General features: G+C 37.1%; 1 protein-coding gene across 2 annotated transcripts; it reads right to left on the bottom strand.

The window, feature by feature from the left end:
• Positions 1-1,109: 1,109 nt before the first annotated feature.
• LOC121390121 (selenocysteine lyase-like) lies at positions 1,110-18,559 on the bottom strand. Of its 2 annotated transcripts, XM_041521855.1 has the most exons (13): positions 18,434-18,559; positions 16,973-17,082; positions 15,105-15,176; positions 14,763-14,791; positions 13,905-14,058; positions 13,195-13,322; positions 12,526-12,684; positions 11,676-11,782; positions 10,994-11,030; positions 9,888-9,971; positions 5,898-5,997; positions 3,178-3,247; positions 1,110-1,995 (listed from the first exon to the last, which is right to left on the bottom strand). In XM_041521855.1, the coding sequence occupies exons 1-13, from the start codon at positions 18,463-18,465 to the stop codon at positions 1,677-1,679; spliced, it is 1,401 nt and encodes a 466-aa protein (XP_041377789.1). In that variant the 5' UTR covers positions 18,466-18,559; the 3' UTR covers positions 1,110-1,676. The 2 variants fall into 2 exon arrangements, with proteins under 2 accessions (XP_041377789.1, XP_041377790.1); XM_041521856.1 differs by lacking the exon at positions 18,434-18,559 and having other exon boundaries at positions 16,977-17,082.
• Positions 18,560-18,724: the final 165 nt, after the last annotated feature.

The raw sequence follows: 18,724 nt of genomic DNA, 5'->3' as shown, positions 1-18,724 counted from the left end.
GTAGAATGGGTCGTCAGCACAAAAGTTTCGCGGTCGTTTTGAAGAATAAAACTTGAAAACTTCAACGGGACATCGAAGGGGATTTTGTGTGTTTGCCCACATTTTTGGAATAACGTCTCTGCAATCGCCAGCAACAATTTTGACAGGTGAAAATAGTTCCACGTTTTGGTATATAATTTGCGTAATAATGTAATTTGCATACTTATGTCTCAAAATATGTGATTTATGTAATGGGCGTGCCCAATGCTATTCCTTAGTAGTGATATGATAAATACCTGTAGCACATGTATGTAGTAAAATCAAGTATTCAATCAAATCTCATACGTGACAAGATTAACTGAGGGCTAGGAGGTGCTAGGGTAATTCTATTATTTTAGCAAGTTGTCATCACATATTACCTCTAAACATCGATTCTGTAAAATGTAAACCAAGATACATTTAGTTTTCGTATGCAATTAACCAATATTTGTTTTTATAAAGCTATTCAATTATGCGATATAATTTGTATTAGTTTAATGCTAAAAGCAGAATAATATGCAAATAACCGATTTTTGTTAAAAAGCGATCTGCAATATATTGGATGTGACAGTACATATATATGCAAAAATCTTGCACACAGTGGTTTTTCTGTGTATATTATGTATTTATGAAAAGTACCGAAATGCTGCAGTTAATAAAATATTTTAACTTACATGTAACTGTGTTTTTTGTTTATGGTGGTATGGGAGGATGAATAATTTATAGGGCTAGTTTTGGCCAAAATGGCAAACGGGAAACTAATGTCTAAATATATATAAAACCTCCAAATTTGCAGAAATCCACCATTATTTTTCAACAAAATATCAATAATTTCATGAAATTAGTTTGCCAAATTCAAACTAAATTTGCAGATTGTGTTTAAAATGTATAATTGACGAGTAGTCTATATATATATAGATATATAGAGAGAGAGAGAGAGAGAGCAAGCCCTGATTTAACATGAACATTATTTTAATCTCATTTTGCAGGGACTTTGTCCAATGAGAGCGATTCGGTAGGGTAATGGCACAGGGGTCTTGTTATTGTGCTGAAAAGACTGATTTAAAAAAAAAAATATCATTTAAAAACAATTTACAAGCTCATGGTGTTTATTACATATACACATATTCATAACATTAACTGAAAACAAATTGCAAACAATATTCAATCTTTTAACTTTCAGCCCTTCAAATGTTTTTCAGATTTCACCTCGAGTGCAGCTTTTAAATTATTTTTTAAACATTGGTAACAATGCATGTCTGGGTTAATTCTTCCACAAGAAACTGTTGTAAGAGTACCAATACCAGTTTCAGCATCCTGAATTGGTTCAGGCCACAGTTAGCTGTGTTAGAGTGTTTGGTGAAGGCCAAAAACCCTATCCAAGCTGAGTCTGGGTCTAGAGAGTATGGTACACTAAATGTAATATGGTAAAGCACTCGCTTGATGCACAGTTGGTTTGGGATCGATCCCCATCGGCTATTTCTCATTCCAGCTAGTGCACTGGTATGTGCTATCCTGCCTGTAGGATGGTGCATATAAAAGATCCCTTGCTGCATTAAGAAAAATGTCAGAATTACAACATGTTTGACATCCAATGGCCGATGATTCATTAATCAGTGTGCTCGAGTGGTGTCGTTAAACAAAAATAAACTTTTAAATTACACATCTGGCAGCAGATGACAGAATTTGCTCTGTAATTTCACACTGCCAGATTCGTCAGACCCAGACTCAGTGTGTTTTGGTCTTGAGGTGTAATAGGTCAGGGTATCGATCACTCTCGATAGACTGTTTACTTTTATCAATGTTTGGGTTTTTTTTTTTTTCCACTGATCTTGTAAAATTGTCTCTACTGCCTGTTTTAAATCCTTCACCACGACATCAACGTCTTTCTGGGTTGTTTCTCGACCAACTGAAAGCCTTATGGCATTTTCTGCAATTTCTTGTGGCACTCCTATTGCCAGAAGTATGGGTGATGGTCTGAAATGAAGAAAAATGTCATAAAGCACATATGTATCGGAAGTTGTCAAGAGGAGTAGGGTTTCCAGTTATGAATTGTTTTAAACTGGGAATGGTTACTTCTTCCAACTGGAGGAGTGGGGTTACGGGTTAGGATGGAAATGTTTTATTTAACGACGCACTCAACACATTTTATTTATGGTTATATGGTTAAGGACCACACAGATATTGAGGGAGGAAACCCGCTGTCACCACTTCATGGGCTACTCTTTTCTATTAGCAGCAAGGGACCTTTATATGCACCATCCCATAGACAGGATAGCACATACCACAGCCTCTGATGTACCAGTCGTCGTACACTGGCTGAAGGACAATGGGCCCACTGGCGGGGATCGATCCCAAACCGACCGTGCATCAAGCAAGCGCTTTACCACTGGGCTACGCCTCGCCCCTAAGTTAAGGGTTAGGGTTAAGTCCTGTTTATGAGAAAGCTGCCACATGTGCCAGAGGTGGGTTTTGGAGGTTGAAACACACACACACACACACACACCACTGTTCAAGCAAGTATATATATTTTCATTGGAAGCATGACTAGACCTTCCTATAAACTTCGGTGGCTACAGTTTTGACCTCCCTGCTAAATATTCTGCTCACAAGCCTGGAGAAAGTACATGTGTATACAACACTGGTATGTGATGTCCTGTCTGGGAAAGTACACATGTATACAGCACTGGTATGTGATGTTTTGTCTGAGAAAGTACACATGTATACAACACTGGTATGTGATGTCCTGTCTGAGAAAGTGCATATAAAACACTGGTATGTGATGCCCTGTCTGAGAAAGTTTTGTTTAACAACACCACTAGAGCACATTGATTAATTAATCATCAGCTATTGGATGTCAAACATTTGGTAATTCTGCAGTAATCATGCAGCAAGGGATCTTTTATATGCACTTTCCTATAGACAGGAAAAACATACTACGACCTTTGATATGCCAGTCATACAGCACTGGTTGGGCTGTGTAAAAACCCAATCAATTGAATGGATCCATCCAGGTGGTTCAATCCTGCTATGCAAGCACCTCAAGCGAACATTCAACCAAATAAGCTAAACCCCGCCCCCAAAATGTTAACACACCGAAGGGCTATAGTGTATAGGTGTATTCAAACAAACATTCCTTTCTTTTCGTTCTCTACACACCTGTTCTGGCTGTGACACGCTGCTCCAATACTTGCTTGAATATACTGAGTCTTCGACAGAACTCTGTGACCTGGAAAACAACAAGAAGTAAAACATCAGCAGCTGTGTTAGACACATTCTTCGACAGAACTCTGTGACCTGGAAAACAACAAGTAAAACATCAGCATCTGTGTTAGACAAATTCTTCGACAGAACTCTGTGACCTGGAAAACAACAAGTAAAACATCAGCATCTGTGTTAGACACATTCTTCGACAAACTCTGTGACCTGGAAAACAACAAGTAAAACATCAGCATCTGTGTTAGACAAATTCTTCGACAGAACTCTGTGACCTGGAAAACAACAAGTAAAACATCAGCATCTGTGTTAGACACATTCTTCGACAAACTCTGTGACCTGGAAAACAACAACAAGTAAAACATCAGCAGCTGTGTTAGACACATTCTTCGACAGAACTCTGTGACCGGAAAACAACAAGTAAAACATCAGCATCTGTGTTAGACACATTCTTCGACAGAACTCTGTGACCCGGAAAACAACAAGTAAAACATCAGCATCTGTGTTAGACACATTCTTCGACAGAACTCTGTGACCTGGAAAACAACAAGTAAAACATCAGCATCTGTGTTAGACAAATTCTTCGACAGAACTCTGTGACCTGGAAAACAACAAGTAAAACATCAGCATCTGTGTTAGACACATTCTTCGACAGAACTCTGTGACCTGGAAAACAACAACAAGTAAAACATCAGCATCTGTGTTAGACACATTCTTCGACAGAACTCTGTGACCTGGAAAACAACAACAAGTAAAACATCAGCATCTGTGTTAGACACATTCTTCGACAGAACTCTGTGACCTGGAAAACAACAACAAGTAAAACATCAGCAGCTGTGTTAGACACATTCTTCGACAGAACTCTGTGACCTGGAAAACAACAAGTAAAACATCAGCATCTGTGTTAGACACATTCTGGATATGGTTATAATATATAGGAGTGAGACGTAGCCCAGTTGTAAAGTGTTCACCTGATGCGTGGTCAGTCTAGAACCGATCCCCATAGGTGGAACCATTGGGCTATTATTCGTTCCAGCCAGTGCACTGCGACTGGTATATCAAAGGCCATGGTATGTGCTATCCTGTCTGTGGGATGGTACATATAAAAGATCCCTTGCTACTAATTAGTGTGTTTCCATTCTAAGACATGTCAAAATAACCAAATGTTTGACATCCAATAGCCAATGATTAATAATAAATCAATCTGCTCTTTTCATGTCGTTAAACACAACAAACTTTAACTTTTGGTTATGGCATTGGTAAAAAAATAATTATTGCATTCTAGGAAGCACTACAAACACACCAAAACCCTATATTATATTAGCTTCAACTTTGACATCCAAATAGCCAATGATTAATCGATCAATGTGCTCTAATGGTGTGGTTAAACTTTTACATTTAACTTTACCTGGAAAAAAGTTATTTTTATTTTTATTTATGACTAAGAAAGAAATGTTTTATTTAACGACGCACTCAACACATTTCATTTACGGTTATATGGCGTCGGACATATGGTTAAGGACCACACAGATATTGAAGGAGAAACCCACTGTCACCACTTCATGGGCTACTCTTTTCGATTAGCAGCAAGGGATCTTTTATATGCACCATCCCATAGACAGGATAGCACATACCACGGCCTTTGATGTACCAGTCGTGATGCCCTGGCTGGAGCGAGAAATAGCCCAATGGGCCCAATGACGGGGATCGATCCGAAGATGACCACGCATCAAGCGAGTGCTTTACCATTGGGCTACGTCCTGCCCTTATTTATGACTAAGTAACCATAATCCAATTAATAATAAAGGTGAGATACGAAAGTTGCATAATGGCAGTTTCTAACTAAAACTGTTTGTTAACTTTTGCTTTGAAACGTAAACATGATACCTTCAAGTTGACTTCAACTACAAGCCCATAAAAAACAACTTAATAATTTAATTTGCTAGTAGAAATGGATGGGTTTTTTCTTTCATAAATACATTCATCTAAAAAAAAAGGAAAAAGGGAGTCAGTTAGAACCCTTTAATTCGCAGGTTCTGAATCAATAGAGGTTATTACCAGAGTATTTATCGGCATCATCAATATCATATATTAGGAATAAAAAGTGTATTACCGAAACACATGAGGGTAATAATCTCTTTATCATATCATCTCAAGGTTAATACAAACTGTTTTTGTAAACAGTATACAAAACTTTAATTCCAGTCAGCAATTACACGATATTCAAATGACATAAGAATATGTGGCACGGTTTCATTTTGAATGGAATTAACGTCAAATGTGAATGACGTCATTTTAGATATCCTTACATAATAATAAACTAGTGCTTAATATTGGGTTTTTTTTCTGAACGCTGGACAGCTTGCAGTGTAAAGTTGCTATTGAAATGTTTTTGTTTGATGACTATGAATACATACGTCAATTATGGAATGTCACCTTAGTAAGTTTGCTTAAATGTCAATAAATATAGTGCCGTGACCTCCATTAATTTACATCTAATTTGCAAAGTTATCAAATTCTCAAAGTATGTGATCTGAAAAAAATCACATACTTTGATTGCACTGGAAATGCTAGATATTATATGATAAAAACAATTATCCCCTCATCCCACCCCAACATACATGCAGATTAGCTAATGTTTGTTTTTCCTTCTTATAACAAACCTTTTAAGCCGGCTCCAACAAAAGACAGATTGCATGTGTTGGGTAATCGTTCACTACAGGAGAATTTTCCATTAAATACAACCTGCTCACCGAATTCTAGCTGAAAAATATATGTAAATAAGAAAATTAACCTACACTGCAACATATTTTTTGATGAATACATATTACTATTATTAGAGCATTTTCATGATGCATAAATTTTGCAAACTGTAACCTGAAAAATGTGTGTGTATAAATTTTGTGATTTGAGGTTGGGGGCAATTGATGAAAAATTTATTAAATTAATTCTCCACCCCCCCCCCCCCCCCCCACCTAGTTTATACTAGTACAGCAGCAATTCAAAATCCAATTAGGTTTTGTGTCTATTAAATGATCAAAGTCTTGTGAACACTGTACCAAAACAATTGGGGAGGGACGTAGCCCAGCAGTAAAGCGCTTGCCTGATGCGCGGCCGTCTGGGATCAATCCTCGTCGGTGGACCCATTGGGCTATTGCTCGTTCCAGCCAGTGCTCCACAACTGGTGTTACAAAGGTTGTGGTATGTACTATCCTGTCTGTGGTATGGTGCATATAAAAGATCCCTTGCTGCTAATCGAAAAAGATTAGCTCATGAAGTGGCGACAGCAGGTTTCCTCTCTCAATATTATCTGTGAGGTCCTTAACCATATGTCCGACGCAATGGCGTCGTGAAATAAAACATTTCCTTCCTTCCTTTACTAAAATAATTGGGGCGGAACATAGACAAACGGTAAAGTTCTCTCCTGATGCTCAGTCAGCCTAGGATCGAGCCCCATTGGGCTATTTCTTTTTCCAGCCAATACACCACAACTGGTATATCAAAGGATGTGGTATGTGCTGTCCTGTCTGTGGGATGGTACATATAAAAGATCCTTTGCTACTAATAGAAAAATGTAGTGGGTTTCCTTTCTTAGACTACCGATATGTGAAAATTACAATATGCTCTAGTGGTGTTGTTAAACAAAACAATCTTTAACTTTCAAAGAAGGGGGAATTAATTCTATGACCCATGGCACACCAGGTAAGCACTCTACACTGAGTTACTCGTACATAAACAAGAAAGGAAGGAAATGTTTTATTTAACAAGGCACTCAACACATTTTATGTACGGTTATATGGCATCAGACATATATGGTCAAGGACCACACAGATATTGAAGGAGGAAACCCGCTGTCGCCACTTCATGGGTTACTTTTATATGCATAGACAGGATAGCACATACCATGGCCTTTTGATGTACCAGTCGTGGTGCACTGGCTGGAGCGAGAAATAGCGCAATGGACCCACCGACAGGGATCGATCCTAGACCGACCGCGCATCAAGCGAACACTTTACCATTGGGCTACGTGCCGCTCACCTAAAGAAGGAAGTCATGATATAACTCAATCTACACGGTGAACACAAGATGTCTACGAAATTAACCGTCTCACCTACGATATAACTCAATCTACACGGTGAACACAAGATGTCTACGGAATTAACCGTCTCACCTACGATATAACTCAATCTACACGGTGAAAACAAGATGTCTACGGAATTAACCGTCTCACCTACGATATAACTCAATCTACACGGTGAACACAAGATGTCTACGGAATTAACAGGAATTAACCGTCTCACCTACTATATAACTCAATCTACACGGTGAACACAAGATGTCTACGGAATTAACCGTCTCACCTACGATATAACTCAATCTACACGGTGAACACAAGATGTCTACGGAATTAAACGTCTCACCTACGATATAACTCAATCTACAAGGTGAACACAAGATGTCTACGGAATTAAACGTCTCACCTACGACATAACTCAATCTACAAGGTGAACACAAGATGTCTACGAAATTAAACGTCTCACCGACGGGGATTGATCCTTGACCGACCGTGCATCAAGCGAACACTTTACCATTGGGCTACGTGCCGCCCACCTAAAGAAGGAAGTCATGATATAACTCAATCTACACGGTGAACACAAGATGTCTACGGAATTAACCGTCTCACCTACGATATAACTCAATCAACTAGGTGAACACAAGATGTCTACGGAATTAACCGTCTCACCTACGATATAACTCAATCTACACGGTGAACACAAGATGTCTACGGAATTAACCGTCTCACCTACGATATAACTCAATCTACACGGTGAACACAAGATGTCTACGGAATTAACCGTCTCACCTACGATATAACTCAATCTACACGGTGAACACAAGATGTCTACGGAATTAACCGTCTCACCTACGATATAACTCAATCTACACGGTGAACACAAGATGTCTACGGAATTAACCGTCTCACCTACGATATAACTCAATCTACATGGTGAACCCAAGATGTCTACGGAATTAAACGTCTCACCTACGATATAACTCAATCTACACGGTGAACACAAGATGTCTACGAAATTAAACGTCTCACCTACGATATAACTCAATCTACTAGGTGAACACAAGATGTCTACGAAATTAAACGTCTCACCTACGATATAACTCAATCTACACGGTGAACACAAGATGTCTACGAAATTAACCGTCTCACCTACGATATAACTCAATCTACTAGGTGAACACAAGATGTCTACGGAATTAACCGTCTCACCTACTATATAACTCAATCTACACGGTGAACACAAGATGTCTACGGAATTAACTGTCTCACCTACGATATAACTCAATCTACACGGTGAACACAAGATGTCTACGAAATTAACCGTCTCACCTACGATATAACTCAATCTACACGGTGAACACAAGATGTCTATGGAATTAACCGTCTCACCTACGATATAACTCAATCTACACGGTGAACACAAGATGTCTACGGAATTAACCGTCTCACCTACGATATAACTCAATCTACTAGGTGAACACAAGATGTCTACGGAATTAACCGTCTCACCTACGATAAAACATTTTGGTGCACAAAGATGAACATCCATACACCATGTAGATGGAACCAAGTTTTATTGTCCTAGGACTTATTGTTTGTGAGATTACTGACCTAAGTGTAAACTTGAACACTGAACTTTTAATACAAATGATGACCGCATTGCTGCTGCAGCTGTTGAAACAATAAAATGTATATTTCACTTATAAGTATTTACTTTGTAAAAGTGAGATAAAAAATATGTTTACCTATAGGGTCTCCACAAGTGCTCAAGTACTTGGACACGGGCAGAGTCTAGCAAGACTAGAGTCCTGTACTCATGCAAAGAAGAGCACTCTCATTTAATAATACTTTTTTTAATGTCATTTTGCCATTTATTACCCATAGGGTTACAAATATCTTGGTACATATCAAAGTGATACGTCCCAGTAGAATGCCAAAGTGCGACGTAACACTTTTGACATCAGATGATGACATCATCAATTATCGCACTACAACCTTACAGGAACGTCAACGAAACGAGATGAGTGATATAAATTAAGATCGATTATGGGAAATAAATAGGATATTAAACTCGCTACCATTTCATATCATGTTTATGTCCCTCGCTAAAGCTCGTGACAACTGAAAATTATTTCACTCGTGACAAAAACATGGTAAGAAATGGAAGCGAGTTTAATATCCTATAAATATATGCCGTTGGTTATGTTATTAAGGACTATGAGAAGACATGGAGGGAAAACAAAAGTGGACTGTGTGGAATGCAATACATTGCCATGATTCGGCTTCCATGTTCAGCGCTGGAATTAAGATGCATAGTGCTGTGTTACTTTATTCCTTAGTATCATTATCATCTAGTGTAAGTGTTGGTGTAGTAGTGTTGGTATGAAGTGCTCCTACTGGCTGTAGCTAGTGGGAATTTCACTATTAGCTCAGTTGGTAGAGCACGGGACTCTCGTACTGAGATACCATGGTTCGAATCCTCTCAGTGGAGGTTGGTTTTTATCTGTTACATTCAGTACTCGGATTTGACCCTCAAGTACTAAAGTCAATATTTTGGACTCGTTGAGGCCTTATTTACCTTTAACTGGTCTTCTAAATAATCTCGGACTTCTCTGTAGTGATTCTCGTATTCGTCCAGGTTTTTGTGAACCAGTTCAGCAGCCTGGATAAGAATGAGAGAAAAACAAAATGAAAGGAAGGTTTTATCAATGTTACTTGGTTTATTGCTCGACGTAGATCCAGGGCAATGAAACAATGCAGTTACTTATTTTCAGTTAATGTTTTCTTTATTGGTAGTCATCGGAAAACATATTTAACAAGCAAGAGCAAGTTGGATACATCTTTAGTTTCAAGCATCTTTTCCAATCAAATCATATTTACAACACTGGCTAATATCTTTTATTGCATTCTGACTGAATGATGTCACTTAAATATTTAATATTATCCCAAGACAAAATACAGAAAAAGATATTCCATCTATAGTCCTTCCTACAGGAAATGCCATTTTCAATACTATGAATTCACTACAAGTTATTTATTTCTGAGCCTATTGTTTCTAAATTCAAAAATACTTTTACTATTCTTCTTACGTCAAATCAAACAAAAGTTATTTACAAAAAACATTTTTGTAGGAGGATGGGACGGACTATACCACAGCTTCATGTTTCATTGCTAGATGTAGAATGTTGATTATAACTCCACATGCATCATTGCTAGAAAGAACTGCATAATAAGTAGAATTGAAAGTAGGTTACGATAAAATAAAATCCAGAAATTTAAATATTAGTACTGGGATTGGCCTGAGGAGTAGAGTTGCACAGTGATCTAAAATGGCAGCCTCTATCAAGAATGTATGTAAAGAGTCAGCTAAAACCACATTGAAAGTTATGAACAGACGATATTTAAAATTATGGACAGGCAGTAAAAAACAACAACCGATAAATCTCGAAAACTTTCATGTCTGGATATAGGTATTATCAGGTGTGGGAATTGGTGAACTGTAAAAAAGAGGAAATCTAAAGGGGTCCCAAAAATTCTTAAAATCCTAGGTTAAAATCTGTGCCATCTGAAACTTTTTGGAGGAAAGGATGATTAAAATGCGAGGAAACACAATGTTCCATGAGAGGAAAACAGCTGATCCGAGGAGAATTCCAAGCCCAGTATTATACATGTACATGCATGTACCTTTCCAAGCCCAGCTATCATTGCAGTATTCTCCGTTCTGAAATTACAAACACAGCAATATTATATACTGGCTATGATATCGTGTATACCACCACCATTACCACACAGATGAAAACGTGCAGGTGAAATTTGTGACAACCTTTCAGAATTGCATTTTTTACGGCAACAAAACAATTTACAACGTTACCTCATCTGAAAAGTTTCATACATCAAACATGTAATTTTATTTTAACTATATTGATAATAAGAAATTCTGGAGACCACATGGTATATTTTAAAATTATATTAAACATTTACACTATAATAAAAATATTAATTAGGGGCTATGTGGTTTAAATCTGTTTTACTATATGTTTTGTATTCCCAATAACAAGTAATTTTTTTTACAAAATACCTACGGTACATTGAATGTTACAAACTTTATGAGAGAAAAAAAGATGACATTGTTATTCATAGGTAACATCTTTAGTGATAATTTCTAGTATGTAAACACGTACACTACACAGTTGCAGCTTTGGAAATCACACAAATTGTATCACTATTCAAGGGGTTAACTCATGGTCATTCCCCCCCCCACCCCTTTTTAATGGAAGATTTTCAATAATTTTTATAAAATTAAAATAGCCTTTATTGAAAATGAAAACATACATAATATCAGCTGCTGCTGACTCTTGACACATACCCTGACCGCAAGTTCAGTTCCTGACCACCTCCAAATATCATCGGAAAAATAGGACTCATCATTCTCTGGCCATGAACATACAGGGCTCCTGTACGTGGACCATAAAACTGAAGAAAACAGGACACACAGATGAACAGATGCATGGACAGATCAACAGTTCTGTGTCCAAATAAATCAAAATCAATATTTTGCTAGAGCACACTGATTAATAAATCATCGTCTATTGGATCTAAAACATTATATAATTCTGACGCTCGATTGGGCTATTTCTCATTCCAGCCAGTGCACCACCACTGGCATATCAAAGGCTGTGGTATGTACTACCCTGTCTGTGGGATGGTGTATATAAAAGATGCCTTGCTGCTAATCGAAAAGAGTAGCCCATGAAGTCGCGAGAGCGGGTTTCCTCTCTCAATATCTGTATGGTCCTTAACCATATGTCTGATGCCATATAACCATAAATAAAATGTGTTGAGTGCGTCGTTAAATAAAAACATTTCCTTCCTTCCTTCTTTTTTCCATGCACTTTCCACACAGGCAGGTCAACACATACCATGGTCTTTGATATACCAGTCCTGGGGCACTGGTTGGGAAGAAGAAAACCCCAATGACAGGATCGGTCCACCAAGGAGATTCGATCCTGCCATCAAGCACCTCATGAGAACACCCAACCAACCGAGCTTGATCCTGCCTTGATTAGTGTCAAATAATCAACTACTATAATTAATATCATTGTTTAAATCAACATAAATATTTAACTAACTTGAACATCAATACAACTAAAGAAATAAAATCTCTATTACTCTTACAGAATGCAACACTAGTCATTACATTTTCTGATCACATATACCTTATGACCGACGATCGTCAAATAATCAACTCCAAGGTCATCTGCATCAACCTTCACCTTGCCGATAGCCTGAGCCGCGTCAGTGTGCAGTAAAATCCTAGCTGTCTCCCCTGAAAGGCGTTTTAATTTTTTCACAGCTCTACAGATTTCCGAAATTGGCTGAAAATAAAATTTAAAAGGATAAATACATTTTCATTTCAGTTCAGTTCTTAAACTTAAGTCAGCTATATAGGTTGTCTTTGTAGAAAAGGGGACAAAATTTAATGGTGATACTTTTAAAAAAATTTAACTTGGACTTTAAAGCAAAGTATAACTAAAATCAGGCAGGGATATATCAAAGGTCATGGTATGTACTATCCTCCCTATGGGATAGTGCATATAAAAGATTTCTTATTGCTAATAAGACTATGATAGAATTACCAAATATAATGTTTCACATCCAATAGCTGATGATTAATAAAAAAAATGTCTTGGTCTAGTGGTGTTGTTAATCAAAACAGACCCCCCCCCCCCCCGAGACTTTTCTCATACACACACACACACACACACACACACACACACACACACACACACACACACACACACACACACACACACACCCGACTTTTCTCATATATATTACATTTATTTTGTGTCCCAAAAGCCAGGAAATCAATTTAAAGTGATAACCTGAATCACACCAGTCTCGTTGTTGGCCGTCATGAGACTAACGAGAACGGTTGTTGGGCGAATAGCACTGATGACATCCTCCACTTCAACATGACCACTCAATTTGGAAGCAGGAACAAATGAAACTTCTGAAAAGAAAATTAGAACATGACAGTAAAGTAATAACACAAATATAAATATTGGTCCGTATAAATCTACTTACATGTATTCAAGGAACATTCGTGATTCGCTACACACATTTCTGAGATTGCTAGGCCCCCTAAACAATTTTCAGTTGACTAGAAATGCCACCAATAAAGATTCTGAAACTAAAATGTTCTCCAATATTAACTTCACAAAGAATTACTTTCTTTTTAGGAACACTCCTAAATTTATGTTATCTATAGTCCGTCACATCCTCCTACAAAATTGTGTTTTGTAAATAATTTCAATTTGGTTTGATGTGAGACAAATTTTAAAGTGTTTTGGAAATACCAATTTTTTTTTTTTTTAAATTGGGTGCAATTTTGAAAACAATCGGACAAGATATAAATAACTTGTAGTAAATTTCGTAGTATGAAAAAAAGGCGTTCCCTGTGGGACGGACTATAAATTTACCAATTTTATCTATAATTTAAAAAATTTTAAAATCATAACTTCCATACTTTTATATGTTCCTTCCCACAACCAGGACTACTACTGTAGATAAAACAGTTCTATTGACCTCTGACCTGCAAGACCTTGCTTTTCGAGCTGCTGCAACACAACCTTTACCGAGTCGTGTTCAAGGTTGGAGGTCACTATGTGAGGCAGGCAAGATTTCTTATCACTCACAAAGGTTTCGTGAAAATATCTTGTAGCTATGTGAAACACCCAGTTGTTTGTCTGCAACGTAAATATAGTGAAATTACATAGACAGGTTATTTAGGAGTGTATATGGGAAAATAATGGAAGGTAATGACATATCAGCACATTTTAAACCAAAAGTATTTGGTGTCCTTCCAAGTTAGACAGCCTTAACATATTATGGGTATTTTTACAGGTGTGTAGGATTTAACATTAAAGACAGTTGTAGTGCAGTTGATCTTCTATGTCTGAAGGATGATAAAGAGTGTGAGAGTGAGAGAGAGAGAGAGAGAGAGAGAGAGAGAGAGAGAGAGAGAGAGAGAGAGAGAGAGAGAGAGAGAGAGAGAGAGAGAGAGAGAGAGAAGAGAGAGAGAGAGAGACAGAGAGAGAGAGAGAGAGAGAGAGACAGACAGAGAGAGAGAGGGGGAGAGAGACAGACATACAGAGACAGAGAGAGGAGAGAGAGGGAGAGAGACAGACAGAGGCAAGGACAGAGAGAGAGAGAGAGAGAGAGAGAGAGAGAGAGAGAGAGAGAGAGAGAGAGAGAGAGAGAGGGGGGGGGGGGGGCTGGCAGGAGACTAATAACACATGTATCTAACTGCTATATGCAAGGTTTCAATCAACTTACATGCATACTACATTTACACACCCCAACCATTGTCTAATTCCACATCCCAGTCCTTGTCTCTCCAATCTCTTGATTGATATTTTAGCATTAATTCTAAAAGCATTAAACCACTCACCTCAGTTCCTCCAGATGTAAAAATAATATCTGTGGAAAAAAACAAAACAACTAGTTAATGTTCATGTACAAATATTGAAACTTTAATTATTATTATTTATTTTTTTGCTCCACACAGCATATACCAGTCAAATAGTCTTGGTTAGGTTAGGAAAAACCCAGCACAAAAGCAGTTTTCAGAACAACTAAAATCTAGAATTTAGGAATGATTCAGATAGAAAAAAAAATGTCTGTGGAAAACAAAAATCATGGACACATATTCACACTTAAAGAGCAAATAAAACACTGGAGTGTGACCATGTCATTGACCAAACATTCCTTTCTTTTATAAGTTTAAGTTTACCTGAAGGTTGTGCTCCTATCATGTCAGCCACATTCTGTCGAGCTATCGCAATCACTTCCTTGGCTTTGACCCCTGAAACAAAAAATCAGAGCTCTTTTATTTTCTACCATAAAACATGTGCCCAGGACAGTGCTTAAACCGTAACTGGATATAAGCACGAAAATAAGACAATAAGTTGAAATAAATGAATGAATGAATGAATGAATGAATGAATGAATGAATGAATGAATGAATGAATGGATGGATGAATGAATGGATGAATGAATGGATGAATGAATGAATGAATGAATGAATTGATGAATGAATGAATGAATGAATGAATGGATGAATGAATGGATGAATGAATGGATGAATGAATGAATGAATGAATGAATTGATGAATGAATTGATGAATGAATGAATGAATTGATGAATGAATGAATGAATGAATGAATGAATTGATGAATGAATTGATGAATGAATGAATGAATGAATGAATGAATGAACTGACCAACCCACCTCTAGTTATGAAGATGTTATTAAAATAAGCATCATCTTAAACACATTTACACGGTACATAGAAAAACACAGAAATTTTTTGCTTTGGTTAACACTATAGAGCTATTGGATGTCAAACATTTGCTATTTTTTGACATATACATCATGTAGTCATAGAGGAAACCGGTATACATGTATGTTTCCATTAGCACAAAATGATCTTTTATATATGCACTTTCTTGCAGACAGAATAGCACATACCATGGCCTTTTATATACATGTCGTTGTGACAGGAAAACGTCCAATCAGAGACTAGATCCACTAAGGGTGTTTGAGCAGCCAAGCACACTACAAACTGATGGGTGTGGGAGAGACGTGCCTGAACCTTAATTGGATAGAGGCACGTTAATAGAGTTTACGCTACAAACTGAGCTAGATCTTGACCTCGGAAATACAGAGAGCATTTTAAAACAAAATCATGAAGGTTTTTGTTGGGGTTTTTTTATTCTCACATGAAACGCTCCTAGTTTTTCTGTTCCTCGACACAGCAGATTTAGTTCAGTCCGTAGAGTGCTCATCTGAAATACTTAGGTCATAGGATTGAACCACCTTGACTTACTAATTGTTTTCTCCCCAATTCTAACCAGTATACCCACATGACTGCTGTGTCAAAGGCTATAGAATATATATGCGGTCTGTTTGTGAGAAAGTATTACTAATGGAAAAATACATATGGCAAATGTTTTCTAAGACTATATCTATCAATTATCAAATGTTTGAAATTCAACAGCCAATGATTAACAAATTAAAAGTAATATGCATGCATGGTATTATTAAACAAAACAAATTTTAAAAAATTTCTATTGAAAAAGCCCCATAATATTTTGGGACAGGATGTACTAGTTCGATCAGGTTTCTTAAGGTCATTCATCATTTTTTAACAGAAAAATCAACCTCTACTGACTGGATTTGAACTACGAACTCTCAGTTCCTGTTCCAACCAGCACTTCACCAACTTAGCTAATAGGAAAATCCCCACTAGTTACTGCCAGTAGAAGCACTTTTTGTTGTGGGTTTTTTTCATCTCAACCACATGCCACGTGACAATGTTGGAGATGATATTTATCTATAACAGGTCATCTCTTACATGGGTGTTTAAGAAATGAAAGAACTATTCAATCATAAATATCAAAGGTGTACGTAGGAAGGTGCCAAAAAGTGTGTGTATGTGTGGGGGGGGGGGGGGGGCACATGATATAAATATATATAAACCATCGCTGCTGCTACTGGATCAAAAAAAGTGGGGGGTACATGCCCCTCTTGCACCCCCCCCCCCCCCCCCACACCCCCACCACCCACCCCGCTTTCTATGCCAGTGAAGTGAATATAACCTGCCGCATGAGAGCTGGATGGGTTTCCCCAGGCATCTCGCAGAGTCCGAGTGATTTCTTCAAGAACTTCCGGCTCCAAGGGAGTGGTGGCATTGTAGTCAAGGTATATTCTGAAAACAAAAACCTTTACTGTATGTGTGTATGTGTCATCTGACAATTTTTTGCTATACCGAGAGAGAGAGAGAGAGAGAGAGAGAGAGAGAGAGAGAGAGAGAGAGAGAGAGAGAGAGAGAGAGAGAGAGAGAGAGAGAGAGAGAGAGATGAAAGACTTGATATTGGAATTAAGCCAAATCTAATTCTAGTCAAATCTGACAATTTTTAGCTATACTGAGAGAAAGAAAGAAAAGAAACACTTGATATTGGAATTAAACCAAATCTAATTCACTAGCAGTGTCATACAATATCTGTATAAAATATAAAGTCTTAATAAAGACATAATGTTGTGCAGAGCTCACGTTAAGTCAATACTTTCTTCACATGCAGGGCAAGTTGCTTACCTCTATTTAGCAAAATTGAAATGGCAGGGACATTTTTGAAGGTTGCCATTGGAAGATTTATTTTGTTAATAATGACGCAAGTACTTCAATCGGGATTTAGTGAGTATGGTAGGTTATACATTTTCTGTTTGTATGTCCATTTGTTGCACTATTTCTGTTGAGAGACGGTTGAAACTTGGTGCTACAAGTTTTTAATAGCCGCTATATACAGGGTAATTAATGTAACTATTATTTTCGGATGTAGAATGAACCACACTTTCTATGTCTGTTCAGACTAAGATATAATGTAGATTGAATATCAGTAATTTGGAATTGACTGCCAGTAACACAGTTGATTTTATGACACTATGGATCAGGACTAAAGTCACTCTTTACTGTTAGTGTCACAGTTATATTTTATGACACTATGGATCAGGACTAAAGTCACTCTTTACTGTTAGTGTCACAGTTGATTTTATGACACTATGGATCAGGACTAAAGTCACTCTTTACTGTTAGTGTCACAGTTGATTTTATGACACTATGGATCAGGACTAAAGTCACTCTTTACTATTAGTGTCACAGTTATATTTTCCCACTGCATTGAAATTCAACACAAATGAAAATGTACTGTACTAGGAAGGACTTTTTGTCACTAACCCTAACTATGTTTATGATAAGTATTTAAAATGTTCTTTGTATGTGACAGTGCCAAAGGAAAGTCTTACCCTGTACTAAAAATTAAAAGTAGACTTCATTTGTCAATATCAGTAATTTTGTTTTGTTTTCATTATCTAAGTATAGTAATTTAAAGTAAAATTTTGTGATAATTCTATATGTTTAAATTAATGTATAAACAATTATGTGGGGGCCGGATGAAGGAACCCACAAAAAAGGGGAGTATGCTACTTTAATTCAATAATTTTATTGACAAGTTAGCTAAAATGCTCATATTAGGGTTTCCTTATGTGACACTAGAACATACTTTTCACACGCCTGTAATGATGTGCACATCATGAACTGTTATGTCATTCATGTGCAAATATTTCCTTGATTTTTGATAAAAATCAAAACTGAGGACAAGAAGTTTCACAATCCAACTTTTTAAAATACCACTCCTACAAATTTTTTAAGACGGCTTATATCAATGCTGTTTATTGAAATATATAACATTTTTATTCTGTCTTTATGTCATTAAATTTTATAATCTGCGCAATATAAATCTACAAAATCATTATAATTATTATATTTATTTGAAGAATTAAAAAACAGTGGG

The sequence above is a fragment of the Gigantopelta aegis genome, chromosome 15 (genome assembly GCF_016097555.1).
Source record: "Gigantopelta aegis isolate Gae_Host chromosome 15, Gae_host_genome, whole genome shotgun sequence".
NCBI classification, from domain to species: domain Eukaryota; kingdom Metazoa; phylum Mollusca; class Gastropoda; order Neomphalida; family Peltospiridae; genus Gigantopelta; species Gigantopelta aegis.
The sequence above is the reverse complement of the archived record's forward strand: the minus strand, read 5'-3'. Positions and strand labels throughout refer to the sequence as shown.

Excerpts from the sequence above, each read along its gene's own strand:
- LOC121390121 (XM_041521855.1), bottom strand. The coding sequence starts at position 18,465 with ATGATGTGCACATCATTACAGGCGTGTGAAAA. Across the intron at positions 14,792-15,104 it reads GATAGGAGCACAACCTTCAG|ATATTATTTTTACATCTGGA; the intron begins GTAAACTTAAAC and ends TTTTTTCCACAG. Across the intron at positions 11,783-12,525 it reads TGACGATCGTCGGTCATAAG|TTTTATGGTCCACGTACAGG; the intron begins GTATATGTGATC and ends TGTTTTCTTCAG.